This window comes from Apostichopus japonicus, chromosome 8 (genome assembly GCF_037975245.1).
Source record: "Apostichopus japonicus isolate 1M-3 chromosome 8, ASM3797524v1, whole genome shotgun sequence".
NCBI classification, from domain to species: Eukaryota; Metazoa; Echinodermata; class Holothuroidea; order Aspidochirotida; family Stichopodidae; genus Apostichopus; species Apostichopus japonicus.
This window is the reverse complement of record NC_092568.1, coordinates 9,366,808-9,385,000: the sequence shown is the minus strand read 5'-3', so window position 1 is coordinate 9,385,000 and position 18,193 is coordinate 9,366,808. Positions and strand designations below refer to the sequence as shown.

Sequence of the window (18,193 nt, the reverse complement as noted above, 5' to 3'; positions counted from 1 at the left end):
TATATATATATATACAAATACATACATATATATATATATATATATATATATATATATGTATATATACTACTAACATCATCTATACCTTTTCCTGCATGTACTGACATTTCAGAGGGTGGAACATATATTCAACAATACAGTCAAAATAAATGTTTTTTCTTCAGGGAGTATGACCTTGGCTAACTTATATAGATGATCTTTATATGTGCAAGCAGCATTATATGCACGTGCAGCTATCCTGATATATAGCAAGTCTTTATATAGGGTACATAGTCTATTCGAATCAGCTGATATTGATTTTATAGGTGCATTGCTAGAGGGACTAGATATGTCTGCAGTTAACTTCATGTTGTTTTTATATTTTATAATATTTTTGTTGTTGTTGTAATGTTATTATACGTACCAAAGGATTTAATAGCCAAGTAATCATTGGTCGAACCTGTTTAGACAAAGGAGTTAGTATTGAAGTAATTATTGGAGGAATCCCATATAGACAAAGGAGTTAATATTGAAGTAATTATTGGTCGAACCCCATATCCAAGGGGTGGCGAGGTTGGGCACTGCGTGGGGACAATTATGGCACCTGACCTCTATCGTCAGCGTTGCCCATATTATACATTTCGCAATTCATCATGCAATTGAAGATTATCATTTATCTGAGCATTGCACTCGGGTCAAAATATTGCTGAAGCTCTAATTGTCATGATTATTTAATTTTGCCCTGTTAAATGAAGAGAGCTTTATATAATAAACAGGTTCCAAAAATATCGGTAGGAATGTCATGGGACATGTGAAAATTATATCAAAGATGCAGTTATTTAGCCAGTTTATATCTGTTGAAGACTGACCTCATTGTCCAAGTTAATACTAACACAGAAATATGCTTAGAATCGTTTTTTTTTTTTTAATTTACACATGTGGCAGCTTTTTATGCTTTCAAGTTTGTATACATGTCGATTATTTATTGCTCTTATCATAGTTATAATAAAAGCAAAGATATATTTTAAACAAACAAAAAATATTTAAAGCATACAAAATATCAAATATTAAATGTTTCGTTAAAGTCAGATTCTTTGACCTACGACACAGGGATCATGGAATCTTACAATCCACACATCATTGCTACCAAAGTTTCCAAATGTACACATGCATCTTTGATAGCTGTCTCAAACAGCATATTTTGTGTAAATAAAACATCAGATGTCAACTTTGTAGTAAAGTCAGATTCTTTAACCCATTACCCCAGTGTTGGTAACTTAATTACAGTCCCACAATGCATTGTTGCTCCCAATTGAGTATCCAAAAATCTGCTGCTGGTGTTTTAGTTTAATACATACTAAAGTATTTGATACAGATATTATACAAAAAACTACATGTTTAGCTTTTTATTTATAGGTAAGTCAGCTTCTTTAGCATCCTATCACATCTCGAGGGTTTGGATCCTTCCAATGACATTCCGTTGCTCTCAATTTCTGGTTTTAGCATTTACAATCACAGATTCCAAAACAGAGCAGTTTTAAGTGAAAGCAATAAATAATGATGAGAGCCCTCCGAAGGTTATGCCTTTGGCTGGTAATTTTGAGGTTGTGTTTACCACTTGCATTGCCTGCGGTCTGTGTAGATGATTTGAGGCCGGATTTTGTCTTCTAAACAAAAACGAAGAAGAAGCCAAAGAAGAAGAAGAAAATAGTCGGGAACAAAAACCTAAAAAAAAAAAAGAGAGTAAACATAGCCTCCCACATTTTTATAGAAGTATAAATGACCTCAGCCTCATAAAAAAACATTGCCTGCATGTGCACACAGCTTTTGCAGCCGCATAATATAAAGCCAACCTTTGTGCAATCAGGCCAATACTTTTGACTACTAGGGCTGACATTGTAGACTCTCTCATTACGAACTATATATCTTTCACAAAAGGAAGAAGAAGAAGCAACATCAATATTAACAAGGCTTTGTGGGGAGACTCTCATCTCCATCGAAGCGTGGAAGAAATATTCAGTGTCGGTAGGTTGCAAGTCAATCAATGAGCTCTCAGAGTTGCTTGCTTGCTGGCTGCTGCTCTCTGCCTCTCATCATCATCATCCCCGTTAAGCTTCATCATAAGCTGACAAGGTATCACCGTCACAAGTTAGCATCGTCGCTATGTGATGATCATCGCGAGGGCTGGAAAGAAAATTACAGAGAGCTGGGGTGCATTCATGTGAGGAATATTGAGCTCGTCTGAATTCAGGGGATCAGCGAAAAAGACCGGTGTCAGAAAATTACTCGGCAAAATTTCTGTTCTGATCGACGAAACGAGGAGGTGTAGCATTGATGGAAGGAGCTACTTATCGTTTGTCTTATGTACTACAAAGACAAAGCAGTCGTCATTCAGTGGGATCGCGGGGAAACGTGTAGGAGTCGTTAAAGGCCAAAGGAGCGAGCACATGTTACCGAGACACTGACCAGGACGGGAAGACTCGCGTCGGGATATGTGGAATATAATTGGAATAAATTTCAAATGGAAACCACCTGTTTGACAAATGCAGGCTCTACAGACGGTTTCGGAGAGGTTTTTCGTATTATCATCCACGTGTGCTTGAGTTCCGATCGTTGGAAATGCCTCAAGAGGCGGACGCGTAGTTCGCCGAAAACGCTTTGGCCCGATCACAGGCATTAGTTACTTTTGGAAAAAATTCCTACTGTGTGTATATGTCTTGAATGATATACGGTCAAAAATATCAAAATTATTTAAATCAAAGATACCCTGACAAAGAGAGTTTGATGTGAAAAATATTATATAGGAGAGCTTATGTTAAGTGCCTTTCGAATGTCACAAGCGGAGTAACATTTATAAAACAATGGAAGAACAAGAACCATTACAAAATGGCCACGTGCCTGGGAAGAGTGGGAAGAGAAGGAAAAAGAAGAAGCAGAGATTGCCAGAGGATGAAGAGGTTGAAGCTGTTGAGGAACAGCAGCTATCTCCCGTAGAGGTAGCTACATATGAGGTCTGTAAATTATGTATTCATTAGTTTATTTACAACATCATAGCTGATTTTAATGTAGCTTTCTCCCATAGATGAAGCTACATATGAGGTCTGTAAACTATGTATTCCTTAGTTTAGTTACAACATCATTTAACTGATTTTAATGTAGCTTTCTCCCATAGATGAAGCTACATATGAGGTCTGTAATTTATGTAGCCCTTGTAATGTAGATTTCTCCCATAGATGAATAGATGAGGCTAACATATGAAATCGATAATAATATATAGGTTACTAGCAACATCATAGCCAGCTTGATACAGCTTTCTCCCATAGATGAAGCTACATATGAGGTCTGTAATTGATGCATTCATTAGTTTAGTTACATGTGATAGCTGTGTAGCCTTGCTCCCATAGATGAAGCTATAAACATATGAGATCTATAATAATATATAGGTTAATATCAACATCGTAGCCACCTTGATACAGCTTTCTCCCGTAGATGAAGCTACATATGAGGTCTGTAATTGATGCATTCATTAGTTTAGTTACATGTGATAGCTCTGAAGCCTTGCTCCCATAAAGGAAGCTATAAACATATGAGATCTATAATAATATATAGGTTAATAGCATCATCATAGCCAGCTTGATACAGCTTTCTCCCATAGATGAAGCTACATATGAGGTCTGGAAATGATGAATTTATTAGTTTAGTTACATGTGATAGCTGTGAAGCTTGCTCCCATAGAATGAGGCTATAAACATATATGAGATCTATAATAATATATAGGTTAATATCAACATTGTAGCCAGCTTGATACAGCTTTCTCCCATAGATGAAGCTACATATGAGGTCTGTAATTGATGCATTCATTAGTTTAGTTACATGTGATAGCTGTGTAGCCTTGCTCCCATAGATGAAGCTATAAACATATGAGATCTATAATAATATATAGGTTAATAGCATCATCATAGCCAGCTTGATACAGCTTTCTCCCATAGATGAAGCTACATATGAGGTCTGGAAATGATGCATTTATTAGTTTAGTTACATGTGATAGCTGTGTAGCCTTGCTCCCATAGATGAAGCTATAAACATATGAGATCTATAATAATATATAGGTTAATAGCATCATCATAGCCAGCTTGATACAGCTTTCTCCCATAGATGAAGCTACATATGAGGTCTGGAAATGATGCATTTATTAGTTTAGTTACATGTGATAGCTGTGTAGCCTTGCTCCCATAGATGAGGCTATAAACATATATGAGATCTATAATAATATATAGGTTAATATCAACATTGTAGCAACCTTGATACAGCTTTCTCCCGTAGATGAAGCTACATATGAGGTCTGGAAATGATGCATTTATTAGTTTAGTTACAACATCATAGCTGATCTTAGTGTAGCTTGCTCCCATAGATGAAGCTAACATATGAGAGCTATTCTCATAAATTCATGCTCATAATTACCTTTCGCACATGTGAATAAGTAAGACATTTCCTTTTTACTTTTCAGTAAGTTTGTATTAAAATGTATAATAAGGCCAAGCAAATGTGGTGATAACTATTGCACCAGATATATTTCTTGGCAGGGGCGGCGATCTGTTTCAAATATTGGGGGGGACATGCAGGTGAATTACTATCAAAGCGGAGCGCCACCATTGGTTGGCGCGCAGCGTACAAGAAAATTTCTGGTTTTGATAGCCCCCCAGATCACCGAAAATGGCACTTCTCGGGCTTGAAACTGACCAACCAGATGTACACTTTTGCCTGAGAACCAAGTTTTTCCTAATAGTTTTTTTTTTTCATTCATAACCTTTTTTCAAGATTGTCACCAGTCACACATCATGTTCTACCTCATTGCATCTCCTGTGGATCATTGCTTTTGTAGGTAATTCTACGTAACGCCCCACAATACCCGTCAGCCCCACTTTTCAAGGTTTTAAGCCCATTAGTTGTTCAGAATTTGAATAATAAATTCACTTCAAAACATACCCATAATGTTACATAATATTCCATCTATGGACAACCAATACAGAAAAAAACCCTCAACCCCTAACAGACCGGTCAAAATTGCACGAGTAGAGGGAAGTATGATGAAGAATGTTGGTCACGGAATTTTCGAAAATTCAGACACAGTTAAATTATTGGTGTACAAATATTAAAACCTCTTATAACGGCTACTATAAAACTTCGATATCATAGAAAATACCAAAATAATATGCTCGAGGGGGAGGGCGGTCTCCACCCTTCATCCCCCTCACTTGGCTACGCACCTGCGGTTATAGAAATCTTGTAGGAAACAGGCCAAATGGAAACCCAGTGAACCCATATCGATGTGGATCATATGTGTGATTGTACGTACTTACACAAGATGCAAACCAAATTTCATTACGGATGCGGTCCGTCTAGCTATTCATTTCGAAAAAAAAGTAAAAGCTACTTTCGGTCATATAGTAACAAATTGTGACACGGTTAGACAGGCGCCTTGCGAGGAATTTGGGCGGGGCAAAGCTTGTACCTAGACTTTCTAAGCGTAGCGCCACCATTAGTTGTCGCGAAGCGCAAAAAAAAATTGGGGGCCGAAAATGCCTCCCAGATTGCTGGAAATGGCACTTCCCAGGCCTTGTAAGTTGATCTAAGCATTTTCTAGTTTGAAATTACTAGCGATATCATAAAAAAATACAAAACATATGCTTAAAAAAAACTATGCCACCAAATATTGGGGGGGATATTTGATACTATATCCCCCCCACCTAAAATATTGGGGGGGACATGTCCCCCACGTCCCCCCCATGATCGCCGCCCATGTTTCTTGGGTAGTAAATATGTTATTAAGTTATAAATTTAGTCCTGGTTCTAATAGTCAAACCCTTGCATACTCATCTTCTGTGTAATAAATCGATGTAGTAGCTTTGGCAAGCTTTCAGTGTATACTTTTATTATTTTGAGGTAAAGTGTTCTTTTACTTCAAATACTACACTACTCAAGGAAGTAGCGATTAACTCATTATGTACAGCTGTTTGATGTTTTTAAATTACTGCAGCGGTTCAGTCTCCGAACCATGAAACATGAATGCAAACGACTTGGATACTTCAGCATGAACACACACACCCACACACACGCAAACATAAGCAAACATACTCACGCACATTTAGGACCAGGATGCGGCTATATATGCCATCTGTTGATATGTCCTATTGTTTGTGTCTTTTCAGAGGTCTAGTTCTAATTTTAAACATTTTGTATTACACTTTATTACTGTAAAGAGTATAAACAGCCCTCCAGGGCGCCATGGTTAATGTCAGTAAATATTCACAAGGTTGACATCTTTATATTCTGGTTTGCTCTTTTACAGAGCCTGGGTGGGATAAATTTCTGTTTTGGGAAAGCATATGTGTTTCCTTTCTTATTTTGCTCTTTTCCTGCAAATTCAGTTCCTAAGCACGTAGATACATCAATCTTGTTATGATTTATGGTAACATACTCTTGATTGAGTTTGTTGGATTTTATACACTGGAAACAGTTGATTATAAATAATACCAGCTGAAGATAATTTCAAAAGTAATCAACTAAAATTCAGATTTACTCTTAGATTGCAATTCATATTTTTTTTTTAAAAAGAAACAAACACTAGAAATCTTTATTTGTATATATTCATAGATATTGCTTAGAAGCAGTATATATATAATTTTCTTTTCTTTTCTTTTTTCCCCCTCCCCACCTCTATTGTTGTATTCTACTCATCTGTACTGTTCAACTGTTTAATTAACGGGGACTGCTCGTACAAGCTAATGCTTTCTCAGTCCTCCTCCTCCACCATCTTGACTCTGTGCTACTCCTCTCTAATTGTTGTGGAAATTTACTCAAACTTAAAACTCAAACATAAGGACCATAGTCTGTCTTTTAGTGCAGCTAATTCTAATGGGGAAATATTTACTGTGTGGTCGGTTTTCTCGGTCAAGATCCAGTTTATTTCCGCCCCATTATTAATGTGATTGTTCTGAACTGAATCTAAAATCAAAGCAACTCCAAGTTTTTCTTTTGAGTTTGGTTGGCAATTTCTCCAAATACATGAGTATCTAATAAGATTGCATTATAACCAAACCAATTAGTTCACCTATATCCCCCTCCCCCCCTCCCCCCAATAGGAGTGAGCATTGAATGATTTCGATTGAGTTATCAATATTTTGTTGACTGGACACCTGTCATTGTAGTATAAAAGACATATGTAGAAGCAAATATCAAAAATGTTTTTACATTAATTTGCTTCACCACTGAAAATGAAACCTGACTGAACATAATAATGAGAAATATTTTTTATTATTAATGGATTTTACTGTGTACTAGCATATAATGATACATTTATCAATTTCAACTGAGAAAGCTGCTTTAAGTGAGCAGTACATAGTGTCTCCCTATTTACTTCGTTCCCCACTTACCTGTCTCCCCACAACGGGCGAATTTCGCGAAAATTTCCTAACTCCGAAAAACACAGTGAGACACTTTGTGGGTAGAAAAATGAAGGAAGGCCATTAGGGCCAGTGAGGGTGTACAGTGTTAAAAGTTTACCAGGGCATTCTAGACACGGTAGAATGTGGTGCATAGGTTGTGGGGAGACAGGTAAGTGGGTCACTCGTAAATATATAAACCAGTAAGTTTTATAATTTATCAGAGTCTATAAACTTGGTTTGTAATTTAGAAAAAACACTTCACAAAGGAAATGTCTGTTAAAATAAATACATGGCAGGCTGCCAGAAGAACATACAGATATGTATATATTATTATATGTATATATTATTATATGTATCTATAAAGCCATTGTTGTGGTTCAAACAGTAACAATAATCACTTTTTATAGCATTTTGGATGAAGTGCACGCTGGGCAGAAATATATTTGCATATGCCCGTTGTTGAAGCCTAAAGACATGTTTCTTCTCTGCAGTTGGCGGTGAATTTGTAAAGCTATAAATAGTGAGATATATTCGACAACTCTGTGAATAGACTCCTATCACTAATATCTATTTACAGTGGCTTATAGATCTGTGCACGTGGGGTATAATACACCCCACCTTACAGTCATTATTTACCCCACGCATTTGACACGATAGTTCGCAAACAATTATTTTCTAGTCATATCACTCACACTTTGATTAGCATTTCTTGTTACATTCATCGAGTACCGTAATTGAAATTTCTAACCCTGGCCTTCTACCGCTGAGTTTAGTGTACGCAACGATCGTATCGTTTGCCTGACATCTGCATAAAATAGACCATGGAACTTGATGGGATAACACCGTATTTCCTTATTAACGAAGCAAGGTTGTGCCAATTATGTAATTATTTGTATTGTCTTTACAGATGATAACAATCATCAAAATAACGTTGTTTATTCAACTCGGATAGGATAATGATATTCCGAGAAAACCTTTGAGGCAGCCTTTTAATTAGGAGTTAAAGTTATACTAATTAACTTTTTGCTATAACCACGCATGAATATTGCATTTCGTACTGCAGCTATTTACTGCCCAATTCCATAATATTATCTTACAAAGATGAATCATCTATAGAATTGAGGGCATTTAAATGCTAACTTTACTACGTAGTACCATAAATATGCGTCTTAGAGTTGAAGTGAAAAGTATGCATAAAAAGACAGATAACGTATTGATATACATGGCATGTCTCTTACCTCATGAGGGGGGATAATATGCTTAAACTCTAAAATTCCTCTGAATCTTCAAACAGGTGGCCATGTGCATCACCAAACTATACAGGGCAATTTTGTTAGCAGTGACTGCAACAAACTATTTGATACGGTATCAGTTCAAATTATATGGTTGATATGTAGGGATTATTCGTTACAAATGAAAACACGACCAGCTGCTTAAAACAATCGCCAATCCTCTCATGGAAAGAAAACCTGAGACATTTGCATGATGGAAATACTCAGGTTACTAAGTGTTTAAGCATTGCTGAAATTATTCTATGTTATATATTTATGAGTTCTCACACTATCAAAAGAAAAGAAAAAAAAGTTGTGAAAATTTTTGAATCAAATGCAGGTTCTTTCTAGGACATTCTGAGCATTTAATGTGTATATCACTTTTCCCAGGGTTTGTATATATATATATACTCCATAATTGTGACTTATCTTTTGAGATCTACCAAATGGAGATTGCCATTAGTGCTAGAAGAGCTCTCATGGCTGCTTGACATGGGATGAAAAACTCTGCTCGGTGGATTAATTATTCTGCACAAATGATCTGTTTTTAAATTCTTTAATAACATCCTGTCATCATGAAAGCCGATTTTCTTTTTCACCAGTTTTGATGGACTGTGAAATTGAGGTGAAGTCTATGTTACCATCCCTGTTGACTCTTACTTAAAAACATGCACAGGCCTTTCCCTTTGAAAAACCAACCTGAAAGCTATCTATAATAATAATACTATGTAAAAATCTCTTGTAAATTTTTTCCAATATTTTTATGCTCACTTTTCTTGCATTAAAGACAGCGGTGGGCAATGCAGAAGAGGACGAGTCGACTCTCTCACGCTGGCAACAATAATTTAATATTCATGAAAATATGTTTCTCGCTTCATCTACTAAAAGATTTGTTTGTGGATAAAGTTTGGGGTCTTATTAATATTTATAGATTTCAATATCAAGATCAAATACCTTAACACTGATGAAAAGTTGGAGATTGTGAGATGTATATATTCCAAAAGGTCACTGTAAATCTGTATGACAACTTTTTGGGTACTGTAGTAAAATTGCATTAAAAATGATGATTAAATATAGTTCACAATTCATCTTCTTTAGATGGACCCACTGCAAAGTTTCGTTTAGATAGCTCTGGCTAACGTTATGTATAGTAACTACTCTGGCAGTTATTGCCCTTAGAGTCCAAACACTTGGAGAAATTGTCCAAACACCTGACCTGATATTTTCCCCCAGGTTTTTATTCTGTCAAAAATCTGCAAAATATATTGAGTATATGAGTGGGTCAAAGTAACATCATGATAGCATTTTCAATGATACATCTACTGAAGATGACTCCAATGAGAACTATTCATATAAGAGTATTCCGGCTAAAGTAAATAACTAAATGTATATGAGATTTCAATATACTAGTAAGAATTGTCGCAAGGCCTGAGTTGTCTTTTTCCTTTTATTCTATCACAAATATTGTAAAATATGTTGCATGAGTTTAGGTCAAAGTCACATCCCGATAGCACGATTTTACATTATATTACCTTTTTGTTATTATATCAAATTTTGTTTTAAAATTATGTCTGTTAGCGAAAGATTGAATGACTCAATCATGCCCCAGATGTACTTCCTTCTTCTCTTAAAACTGTCTCCTATGCATATGCCCCCTGATCTACTGTCAACAATGGGTAAAATTTTGAGCTGACCCCCCCCTCCTCTCCTTTCTCCTCCCTAGACTGTATACAACACATTTTCTAGTATGGATATTCATCTGCTCGATTCAGATTCCTCTTGCTGCACTTCATGAGGATCTATCAAATGAATACAGAAAAGGTCTGCATTCATACACTAGTTTTCTGCTACTGGAAGCACTACATGCATTTTTTATTTAAATCCCACACCCCCACCCCACCGACATCTGACATGATGTCTGTCATCTGGCATGCAATGTGGCAGACATCTAGCGGCAATGACATGGATCTTTAAAAATACACAAATTATTCAGCACTTTGTCAGATTAGCTCACAAGCAGATACTTGCTAGGGAGGAACTTATTGTGTTACAAGTGTCTTTGGAACGTCACCGATGCAAAGGTACTACTTTAAATGTACAAGCAACCTAAGCTTGTTGCTTTGCAACTTTTCGGATGAGCCTGATTTATCCTTCAAACAAACGTTTATATTTACATTTATTCCAGTGAGTGTACTTTGCACTCAAACCTTTTCTAAGAGCAGCACTTTTTTCTTTTGGTATCAAAGACTGTCTGTTTAATACTGCACAGCGACGAGAAGAATGTAAATCTAATATACGGTGATAAAGTCACTCAATCTGTCATTAATAGACACAATGACAAACCACACTGTACAGATTCTAGTCACAAAAGAGCAAAAATTACTTCACAAGGGACATAAAAGATTTTAACAACCCTCAAGATGGCATTAAAAACCTGAGCCATGCAAATGTGTACCAACTTTTCATTTATTCAATTATATTGTTCAGAATATGATTGCTACTGATCAAGAGTCTTTACCATTTGCAGTATGATTGCTAATTAGGGATTACTTAATATATATTAATTAACACATTGTTTATTCAGTTCTGAGAAATGTGTGACCTTGTCAGATATACCAGTTATTTTAGTATTATGATCACAGTCAAGCTTCGAAACAAACACTGGTTAACAAATTTCAAGTGAAAGCTTCAAATGTTAATTAAATTCACATAAAGTTAATCAAAGGGATCTAATGGCTTTGAAAAAATCTTTAGAATCAATAAACACTAGTGCTTCTAAGTTCCCTGAGGATCCGTGAAATCAATTACTGTGTGGTTTAGTGTTGAACACTACCAGTTGGCATTGTGAATGATGGAAACAGACGAATGACCTTTGTTCTTATTTAGAGATGTCTTGCAGCAGAATTAATCTGTGCCATAACTGAAAGCAAATATGTTCCTAAATACCAACTCCCCACCTATTTCCTATCCTCATGTTATAATGGAAACTATAATGATGGCACCATTTGCATCTAAGCCCTCTTTGAAACCCAAACAAAATGATCTCAAAGGGGAGAAGGGATACCCCTTTAATTAGTCCCCTCCCCAGGATGAACATCTGTCAGAATTTGTGTCCCCCCCAAACAAAAAAATTTAATTAAAATGAAAATCAAAGTATGGCTTCTGCCTTAATTGATACTTTAATAAATTGCCTAGCTTCCGTAGATAGCATATTTATGATAACCATATATGAGTGTCTCGGTTCTTGATGAGCTCATGTGATACAAACACACACACATATAACATTATACTATGTACTGTGCTGTGTATATCTACAGCATAGGAAATGTACCGAGAGGATTTTTGCTCTGCCCAATTTAGGTGTCTAATTACTCAAATTTTAGAAAACGATTACTCATGTACAATTAAGTACACGCTCTCAAGTTAGTTTCTCTAGAACTCGATCGAGATGCACATTAAAACCTATTCGATTCCTGTTGATAGGTTAATAATTGTCCAGTTTCCATAGGTTTTGTACCATTTCATGATTAAAAATGCATATATATATACATATATATATATATATATACACCTATCTATATATATATATATATATATATATATATACACCTATATATATATACACATATATATATATATACATATATATATATATATATATATATATATATATATACACACATATATATATATAAATATATTTATATATATATATATATATATATATATATATATATATATAAATATATATGGGTCTCAGTCCCGGGATGAGATCACATAAGACATACACATGTATCACATATAACATTAGTAAACATACTGCACTGAGTAGGTATATATATATAAGAAATGGATTTCCTATTTGGCGGTGAGTGCTTTGCATGACTTGTTCAAGCTCTTAAAGTCAAGGGTATGATTGAGTCTGTATGTCTTCCCATGTAGGAAAGATAGTCAGCCTTGTATAATGCATGAAGGGAAGGAATAGTCAAGTTACTTGTTACTCTTGACTATATGAATTCACATTGGAGACAATCCAGTGAAGGAATAATCAAATTACTTGTTACTCTTAACTTTATGAATTCATATTGGAGACAATCCAGTGAAGGAATAGTCAAGTTACTTGTTACTCTTGACTATATGAATTCACATTGTTGACAATCCAGTGAAGGAATAATCAAATTACTTGTTACTCTTAACTTTATGAATTCATATTGGAGACAATCCAGTGAAGGAATAGTCAAGTTACTTGTTACTCTTGACTATATGAATTCACATTGTACTCGTAACTTTATGAATTCATATTGGAGACAATCCAGTGAAGGAATAGTCAAGTTACTTGTTACTCTTGACTATATGAATTCACATTGTTGACAATCCAGTGAAGGAATAATCAAATTACTTGTTACTCTTAACTTTATGAATTCATATTGGAGACAATCCAGTGAAGGAATAGTCAAGTTACTTGTTACTCTTGCCTATATGAATTCACATTGGAGACTATGCAGTGAAGGAATAGTCCAATTACTTGTTACTCTTGACTATATGAATTCACATTGGGGACCTGTGACCTAGTGAAGGAAAAGTCAAGTTAGGTTTAAATTACTCTTAATCGTGTGAACTCGAATCAGGGATCGATCAAGTAGTGAATGTATGTTCAATGTCTCCAAATATTCAGGGAATTAAGGGAGTTGGTAGAGTTTCCTTTGTGTCTTTTTTTCCTGTCTAAAATATAAAACAAATGAAAGGAAACATTATTTTCCTTTGAGTGCAGTTTGTAGACACAATTAACAATGTGTACTCCATGGTACGAATAGGATGTATTACTTAGTTCATATTCACAGTGATCGTATGTTGCTGTATGGTGATAGATGGTGGTCTTATGGTGTTATATCTTAAGTTCACATTCACAGTGATTGTATGGTGCTGTATGGTGATCTTTGGTAATCTTATGGTGTTACACAAATTTAAGTTCACATTGACAGTGATTGTATGGTGCTGTATGGTGATAGATGGTGGTCTTATGGTGTTATATCTTAAGTTCACATTCACAGTGATTGTATGGTGCTGTATGGTGATCTTTGGTAATCTTATGGTGTTACATATATATTTAAGTTCACATTGACAGTGATTGTATGGTGCTGTATGGTGATATATGGTGGTCTTATGGTGTTATATCTTCAGCTCACATTCACAGTGATTATGTGGTGCTGTAAGGTGATATTTGGTGATCTTATGGTGTTATATATATATCGAAAGTTCACTATCAGTGACCGTATCGGTTGCCTGTCGTCTAGTGCAGTCTGTAATTATAGACATGTTGCATACATTCATTCAGCCATTTATTTTCCAACGCACATTTTCCTGCTCACAAACTTAATTGTACAGTTAGTAAACATCATACATTCAATGTTTGTAGACCAGTGCATAAAAAATGGAATTATTTGCAGTTCCCTCTTTTTGTTTATAGTCATTCTTTGTTCAAATGTTGTAAAATATTTTGTTACTCTGGTTACATGCATACTTTCAATTAATGTTGGGGGTGTCCTTGTGATGGATGTCGTAAAAATTTAATTTGGTCATATTTTTTCTGATTAAATTTGTGTCGTGCATTTGGCTGGTGAAAATGACACGACAGAAATGACAAGATTTTAGGTTGCAAGATGCTCATAAAGTGGAAATTCTGACTCTTTTATCTGTTTTCTTTGAAATAAAATTTGTGAAGAAATTTGGTTGGTAAAAACAGCATTTACAGTAATAACATAAAGTTGGGTTACTCATGCATGCGATGGAATTTAAGTCGTGTTTGGTAATGATTTTCTGATCAACTTTGTGAGAATAATATTGACTGGTGTAAAATTGGCATCAGTTTGAATAAAGGTTGCCCATATTTGAATAGAAGGTACTTTTGTTCCTTTTTTATTTCTACTATGCTATATATATGTTTCTTCTGATTATGGTGAAACAAATTGCAAACACATCAATGGTATATTGATGGTTTTTCCCTAAAAAAAAGATATTTGCAGGGATACTTGTTCTCCCATCACCCCTAAAAGAATACAACCAAGCAAGTTTGTGAAATTAGAATAAGGTGCAAAATATGATTGCAATTTGTAGTACAATTTTCCTTATTTGTTTGTATAATTTGACTTTTTTTTTCATTATCTTGAATCGTTGGCTGCTTTACATCTGCTCATCACATTTCATATTTCCCTGGGGAAAGGTTTTTTTTTTGCTGTTAGAATAAAAAAAAAAAAATGTGCTGTAAAAATTCTTTAAAGGAAGTGAAAAGTAAAAGCAAACAGATTTTAGGGAGAATTAGAATCAGTATCAAAATTCATGAACGACTATATAGGCCTATAAGATACCTTATTTTGGTACCTTATGATACCTTTGATACCTTGTTAAACCTTTGATACCTTATTTTGATACCTTATCTTGAACGGCCTGTGTACATGTCACAACTTCTCTTGCCATATACTCCAACTCGCACACTTCATTCCTCCAACAAGCTGTTTTTAACTGTTCCAAAACCACGATTGAAGAACTATGGTTACAGAAGCTTCCAATACTCTGGGTCTTATCTCTGGAGCAAGTTACCAGATCACATTCGAACATGCTATAAACTTTCTACTTTCAAAAGTCTACTTAAGACCCATTTTTTCACTTGTTCTTTTGTAAATTAATTTACTTTCTTTGTAAAGCGCTTTGAGCAGTAACTTTTGTTTACTGATTTGGCTCTATATAAGTCTCATTTATTATTATTATTATTATTACTTTATGATACCTTTGATACCTTATATGATACCTTATTTTATCACCGCCATGTATGCAATGGCCTTACATACCTTTGTATACTGTACTTTTCATTCATTTATTACTTCGAGGCTATTTAGCATCTAACATGCTGTTTTTCCCTAAGTCACTTTAATTCAAGACAAAACTATGCTTAAGATACATTGTACTTTGGGAATGACACACATACAACTGATTCATTCTTAGTGTGACAAGGTTCTTCGGCTACAAAGTCAGTACTTAGCGATATATATGTGATAGAAAATATTTTTAATGCTCCCAATATATCAATTCCACATAGCACCCTCTATTTCCCGAGAGCAGGTGGTCTACATGATGTTTAAAGAACCCACTAAGCTGTGTTTTATTGCTACGGTCATTTTCAAGTTTTTCTTTAAAAACAAAATATATTCAGTGGCTATAAGTCTTGTTTAATATGCAATGCAATGAGGTCTAAAGAAGGTGTTTTGCACAATTACGTTTGGGGGAATTTCCATGTCTGAATTTTGTGTATAAATGATGCATGTTTCATAATAGCCAATCTTGAAATTTTAAACATGTACTAGGAGTATTAGAAACTATATAAGTCTAATGCTGTAATATATATATTCAAGTTTGATTGCAACTGGTTTGTAATTCCTTGACAGTATGAAAAAATTGCTGGTTTGTGATAGCATGATTTTAGACCCCCAAAAAAGAAAAGAAAAGAATGTTTACTGTAACAAACAGAAAATCCTCTAACATATAATTTACAGCAGATCCTGCTTTTGCGATATGTTTTTGTCTCGAATTAAGATATACAGACAATAATGTGTAGACATCATCAAATATTTAAATGCACAGAGATGAGACCTGAAATTATTTAGTATGAACACCTGCAAAAGTAAATTCTATAATTTCACAGAGGCCTCAGGCAATATAAGCTTTTGGTATATAAACCCATTGTAGATGTAAACAGCTGCAACTGGCTGTAAGGACAGCATTACATTAGTTCATGTGACTTAAATGCTCAATGTGAAAAGAAAAGAAAGTGGATGCATGGGGATCATCAATTAGCCAATAGTGATTGGTTTAAATATCAACATACTTCCCAGAGTTTCCAGCAAAGATCTGTTTACTATATGTGACATGTTCAAATTTTCTTGCTGGGACCTGGGAGGGGGAGGTGGAGGGGGGAGGTGGGGGGGTTGAGGGATATATCATTATTGTTTTCTGTGTTGACATCGACAAATGTTTCAATCCTACATGAGATCTGATTCTGATGTAACAGAACTATACATCATTTTCATTCTATTGATTATTGTATTAATAAGTTTTTTTAATTGCATGTTTAATTGTCTCTTTAGTAATTACATCCCAACTTTATAGTTCTCAGGATTTACTAATAGCCTCCTTGCTTACCTGTCTCCCCACAACCTCAATTGGCAGTAATGGCTTTAAATTACACTATTGGGCTGTTTACTTCTTTTCTGAGTGTTTGCATGAAAGGGACCAATTTGGAGTGTATATTCACAGAAGATCATTTAGTCCGACGGCATATAAGCCGACACATCCGTTTAAAACATCCAAAGTTTTGTTACCAAGACCTTTCACTCAGTAACGTTCGTCTAAGCAACCCCAATTGCAATATTATTTGTGAACCCACACAATTCCTATGGACACACAGTGTCAATTACCTTAAAATAACAGCAAAGTCATATTTGGCCTTTTTTTACCTGATATAGGCCTCAAATTTGGCCGGTTTATAACATCACAGTAAAGCTGGCAACCTTGGGCCACACACTTCTGACTGCGATAAACTGTAAATCAAGCAGTTATTTTTTACTTTTTGAAGTGACCACCAATTTGGTAGAAGCCAGCAAGGACTAGTGGATTACAACTTCACTTTCAAGTGGCTTCCAATTCGGCATTTTAACTCAAATTTGGAATCTTGTCAACTTGGAATGTCATATCAGATGGGGAAAACCCTAGATTGCTCTTTGATGAAAAACACACCTTACTTTGATCAGGGCCAGGTATTGAACACCAAAACCTCCCGATTGCTAAGCTTCATTGCTTCAAATTCCACCACCTTTATCCACTCGGCCACAGCAAACTGTCTAAAAATGTGTAAATAAATGCTCAACTATGTGGCCATTTAACATCAGTGTAGCAAGTTTCTAGCTGTTGTCAAAGTGAACTTTTAAACAAACTGTAGATGTCAAGCTCACTTTAGAGTAACCTGCATATTAGAGAACAAAGTTAATACAGGTAAACAGGTATTTACTTCGCTTCCCTATAAGAAAAGGATACTTATCAGGCTGTAATAGGCTGTTGGAACGTCTAGAAATCCTATAAGGAAGTCTCTAGGTAAAAATCCAAGGTATTCCGGGCAGTTTCCGAAAGATAAAAATCCACTACGAAAACGCATGAATAAACACTTTGGATGGTAGAATGAGAAGGAAGGGCATTGACCGGATAGGACCGGTCACTGAGGGTGCACAGTGTTAAAAGATTACCAAGGCATACTAGACACGGTAGAATGAGGTTCTAATGTTGTGGGGAGACAGGTAAGCGGGTCACTCGTAAATATATAAACCAGTAAGTTTTATCATATCTATAATCATCTATAGGCCCCTGGCCTATGGTCTTATTGTTGAACAGCCTGCTTGGTGCTTTGTAGGGCATGCATTCATTATTCTTGCTCTACTTTTACTCTCTGGCCAT

The 18,193-nt window shown here is 35.3% G+C and overlaps 1 protein-coding gene across 7 annotated transcripts in view; it reads left to right on the top strand.

Annotated features, from left to right (window-relative positions):
- The window catches only part of LOC139970621 (synaptosomal-associated protein 25-like), a 147,763-nt gene that overhangs the window by 64,582 nt on the left and 64,988 nt on the right, over nucleotides 1-18,193 (top strand). The window contains exon 1 of one of the 7 annotated variants that reach the window (XM_071976469.1): nucleotides 1,947-2,990. The exons of 4 other annotated variants lie outside the window; for them this stretch is intronic. In XM_071976469.1, coding sequence (XP_071832570.1) covers nucleotides 2,841-2,990 — 150 coding nt within the window. In that variant the 5' untranslated portion in view covers nucleotides 1,947-2,840. Of the gene's footprint in view, nucleotides 1-1,946; nucleotides 2,991-18,193 lie in introns of those variants that run through there. 2 more of the 7 variants (XM_071976468.1, XM_071976467.1) reach the window with 2 other exon arrangements.